The sequence below is a fragment of the Octopus sinensis genome, unplaced genomic scaffold (genome assembly GCF_006345805.1).
Source record: "Octopus sinensis unplaced genomic scaffold, ASM634580v1 Contig15875, whole genome shotgun sequence".
NCBI classification, from domain to species: domain Eukaryota; kingdom Metazoa; phylum Mollusca; class Cephalopoda; order Octopoda; family Octopodidae; genus Octopus; species Octopus sinensis.
In genome coordinates this window covers 30,001-35,000 of record NW_021833970.1, presented here as the reverse complement: position 1 = coordinate 35,000, position 5,000 = coordinate 30,001, and the positions used below count along the sequence as shown (strand labels likewise).

Genomic DNA, 5,000 nt, shown 5'->3' with positions numbered 1-5,000 from the left:
TTACATTTACATAGAGGACTAGTGAAATTACTGTATCCCCGGATATTAAAAATATAAACAAAACTTACATTGTCAGATGGATTATGAATATTAATCGTTTTCAAATTGTTTGCCTGTCGAGCAGTTCAATAATTAATTTAATCAATAAATAAAACTAAACTATATAAAGTGTAGGTTAAAGATTATATGAATATATAAACACACACACAAGCAGGAGTACCGCATACAGGGTGTCCCAGAATTAACTTTCTATTTCATTGAAATTGGACAAATTAAAATTTTAAATAATTGACAAAATTTTATGTTTATTAGTTAATTACGATACCAAAACAAATAGATTTGTAAATCTTACGACAAAATTCTATTGAAAATTTTCAACATGTGTTCCGTCTGTATCCTTGCGAATTTCAAATCTATCCTTAGCATTGTGAAACACATTCTGAAGCATTTTAGGAATATTTTATCTGCACTGCTAACTGAATACATTCTTTAACGATTCTTTAACCTTTGCTCCATCCTGGGGATGGAGCTAGAGAAGATGATTGCAGCGAAATTGAAATGAAAGATGTCGTTGACAGATAAGCGGGATCGAACGGGAATTAAAGTAAAATTGTAAAAATACGTTATAAAAATTTGTTAAATTAGAGTCAAAATTAAACTTTTATACATTTTTAACAAAAATTAAACAGGATAAACATAAATAAAAAGAAATTTCTAAAAAATGTCCGATTTCACTGAAATAGTTAATTTTGGGACACCCTGGATGTACGCACATACACACACACATATAATAAGCTTACATACACATGCACATACACGTAGACACACAGATACAGGCGTGATTATGTGGTTAAGAAGCTTGCTTTGTAATCATGTGCTTTGGAGTTCAATCCTACGGTGCAACACCTTGGACAAGTGTCTTCCAATTATTGTCCCAGTTTCTACTATATAACTAACAGCTTCCGTTGGCTGAAGCCGTGTGGTCACGTTGTATAAAACAGAATCTTTTGATTGGTTAGTTAAGGTTTTAGGCGGATGAAGATGGCCATGGAATCACCTATTTCCAAACCTGAAAAATAATAAAGCAACAATGACAACAACAACAAAAACAAGATAAACAGCAAAATTAACAAGACAACAATCCGTAATAACAAAAGCAATTTTGGATTTAATTTCTCTATTTAATCAAAATAATATTTCCCTTCATTAAGGTAGCGAGCTGGCGGAACCTTTAGCAGAAGATCGACTTGACTCTCTTCGTTTCGGGATCGATAAAAGAAGTACAAATTGAGAGCAGGGATCAAAGTAATCTACTTTTATTCATATAATTTACCACAAGGGCATTACACAGATGTAGCTGCGGGCTGGACATTGAAATCAATATTTCCCTTCACTATTGATGACATAATCCTGTCTATTTGGAAAATAGTTAAGACTTGGGGCGTAATCGCTTTCATCTTGCGAAGCAAAGAACCACCATTCAATACAATTTGCGTCCTCATCACAATTGACAAAATGTTTGCTATCTAAATACCGTTGCAATGGTTTGAAAAGTTGGTAGTCAGATGGAGCAAAACCAGAAGAATGAGGCGGATGAGATAAAAATTCTATATTTTGTGCCGCAATATTTTCCTTCGTGTTAAGGCGGTGAGCTGGCAAAATCGTTACCGCGGAAAATGCTTAGCAGTATTTCATAAGTCTTTAGGTTCTAAGTTCAAATTCTGCCGTGGTCTACTTTACCTTTCATCCTTTCGGGGTCGATAAAATAAGTAAAAATCGAGTGCTCTGCTCGATGTTATCGACTTAACCCTTTCCCCCGAAATTACTGGCCTCGTGCCAAAATTTTCCATCGTGTTTTGAACAATATGTGCCTTGCTTCAGTTCATTTCAGCTGTAGAAATGAGTTGCGAGGTCATTGGTGCCAGGCTGTATCGGTCCCTTTGCTTTTCCTTTGGGTAACATCGAGAGCGCGGAGAGGAGAGGCTGGCAGACATGGGCGACTGCTGGCCTTCCATAAACAAACATGCAAGGATATGTCTCACGGAGGAGAACATTCAAGGATCCCAATTTACTATTTTGCATGCATAAAGTACCAAAATTCTCATAAGGACCACAAGGGTTCAAATGGACTCCGGTTGAGAAGCACTGGACTAATATATCCATGTTTAAATTTAGTCTTATGCGAGTACAAGATACTACTACTACTACTATACTACTACTACTACTACTACTACTACTACTACTACTACTACTACTACTACTACTGATGCTGCTACCGCTACTGCTACTACTACTACTACTACTATACTACTACTACTGATGCTGCTGCTGCAACCACTACTGCTACTGCTACTGCTGCTGCAGGTGCTGGTGCTGTCCTGATATTTGGATAAGGCATCTTTATTTCTAAAACTTTCATTACAAATAATTTATTTTAGAAATATTTATATCTGCGCTACATCTCAACCAGTTCCATCTGCAAACATCACCATGGATACAATTCCTAGATTACACATAGCATCAGGCGGAAAAGAGCGTGGCTAAGTGCTTAGGAGTATTCAGCTCACAATACTAAAGCCGCGAGTTCGATACCCCAGTGGCGCATTGAGTCTTGAGCAAAGTACTTTATTTCAACCTGTTCTAGTCCACTCAGATGGCTGAAATGAGCAACCACTTGTATTTCAAATGGCCAGCATTATCCATGCTCTGTGTCGTTCTGAATTTCTCTCAGAACTACGTTAAGGGTACGCGTATCTGTGGTGTACTCAGCCAATTCACATTACTTTCACGAGCAAGTTGTTCCCTCGATCAGATCAACTGGAACACTCCTCGTCGTAACCGACGAAGTGCCATCAGACAGGATTTCAACAAGGAGACTTTAGGTCTAAATTTACTTTATTACGTGGCTGTAAGGTAAGAAGCTGGCCTTCCGACCACGTGGTTCTGGGTTCAGTCCCACAACGTAGAACCTTCGGCAAGTGTCATCTACTATAGCCTTGGGCCGATCAAAGCCTTGTGTCGGGAATTAGTAGACTGCAACAAAGGGGCTCGTCGTGTATGTGAGTGTGTGTGCGTGTGTGCGTGTGTGTATGCGTGTGCGTGTATGTGTGTGCGTGTGTGTGTGCGTGTGTGCGTGTGTGTGTGTGTGCGTGTATGTGTGTGTGTGTGCGTGTCCGTGTGTGTGTGAGTGTGTGTGTGCGCGTGCCTGTGACTTTGTGCCTGTGTTTTAGTCCCCCGCCACCGCCTGACAACCGGTGCTGGTGTGCTTACTTCCGTTAACTTATCGATGCTCCAGCATGGCCGCTGTCAAATTACACACATACACTTGAGTAATATTGTATCAAATGATGATTCTCTTTGTTAAGTATCGTGGGACCTATGCTTCACTGAGGAGGTGTAATAACACCGAAATATGTCCTGAGTTGTTTCCTGTGTTCGCCACGCCATCATCATAATTAACCTTTTAGTACTTACTGCATTCGCCTGACCGCGAGACAATTTAAAACTGATGACAATATACTTACCTTCATTAAATGTGGTTGTCGAACTTTTCCCTGAGTAGAGTATTGTCGGCAAAGGAAGATTCTTCTCCCAGTCACACCAACTCATTTGAGTAATAGCCATCCAACCCATATCTGTTTCACAACTTTCTTCGTAAGACCACACGTAGAAACGACGTCCCCAACTGTAACAGGGAGAAAAAAGGTACCGTTGTAGTTTTTTTATTTTATTTTACTGTTATTGTCATTATCAGATGTTGTAATTTAAAGGTTTGCCTGGCAACTACGTAATTGTGAGGTTTCCAAGTTCAAGCCGACACTGCTCGGTGATACACTGGACAAATACTATCTTCTACTTTGCAAGCAGCGAAATCTTTGCGATTGAAGGATCCGTAGAAGTCATCTGTGTATATGGCAATATTAAGAAGAACAGTCCCTATACATATGTAGTAGACTATATTATTTAGCTAGTTTAAAACTACAAACTCACCCCTGGGCGAGGGAAGCTTAAAGGAGACAAAACTGTTGCAAATATTTGGGCCAGGTTTTATGTCTGAGAATAACTCTATCCCTTCCAGTATTTTGTCCTTACTCTTCCGATTAAGGAATATTTCAAAGGGGTCATTCCTAGTGAGGAATGATCAATGGTCAAATGTATTCCAGTTATTACTGTCCTGTTTTCCAGTATATGATATATTTACATTTCTAAGACGGTAGGGTGATATTCCTAGCGATATTTAATGACTGTTATTCCTAGCATATGAAACTCTTATATAGACAGAGGTTACTGAGTGCTTTTATAATTGCAGATCCACAAAGAATTACCCAAAATATCCCTATGCACTAATCATATGACTGTCAAATTCATGATCATCACCAGTCAATATAAGTATGTTCATGTCATTCTGTGTTGTTATTAACTGATTTTCTTTTAATTACTGTACAGATAAACAGAAACAGAAGAGGAAAGAAAATCATTCGAATTTCGTCATATATGTTCCTAAGTAAATGGATCTCACTCTGTTTCGAAGATGACTATGAGTGTTCTCTTGTTGGATCAAGTGAAAATCCTGCTCAACGAATTTGTAGCGTGCAATTGAAACCACGAACTTCGAATAACAAGCTGGACATCCTGACCACTAGGACTCGTGCCTTCGTTGCTAGACACATGTACGTATGTATTTATATGTCTGCGGGCGCCCACGTGTGTGCATGCTTAGTTGTTCGTAGTGAATTCACACTCAAATTTCGACAACTGCAACGACGTTAATCCTCAGTCATTACAGGTGAACATTAAATAATATCAATTCCGCGATTCAATTGATAATAATTAATGCAATGATAGAAATATAGGGGAGGTGTATATAGCTGATTATATAGACACTGTGTTTCACCGGTACTTTATTCATACACACCAACAGAGTACAAGAGAATTTTAATCACAGAAGGTTTTGAACACAGAATGTAATTACAAATAACTAATAGATATACAGTGATTAT

At 38.4% G+C, this 5,000-nt stretch overlaps 2 protein-coding genes across 2 annotated transcripts in view; one reads left to right on the top strand and one right to left on the bottom strand.

Moving 5' to 3' along the window:
• LOC118761633 overlaps positions 1 to 5,000 on the top strand; it is a 34,363-nt gene that overhangs the window by 11,521 nt on the left and 17,842 nt on the right. The window lies entirely within an intron of this gene.
• The window catches only part of LOC118761634, a 13,101-nt gene that overhangs the window by 110 nt on the left and 7,991 nt on the right, over positions 1 to 5,000 (bottom strand). Inside the window, exons 5-6 of the mRNA XM_036499718.1 lie at positions 3,525 to 3,685; positions 1 to 1,069 (exon numbers count right to left, since the gene is read on the bottom strand). The exon at positions 1 to 1,069 is cut by the window's left edge and continues 110 nt beyond it. Coding sequence (XP_036355611.1) covers positions 1,020 to 1,069; positions 3,525 to 3,685 — 211 coding nt within the window. The 3' untranslated portion in view covers positions 1 to 1,019. The remainder of the gene's footprint in view (positions 1,070 to 3,524; positions 3,686 to 5,000) is intronic.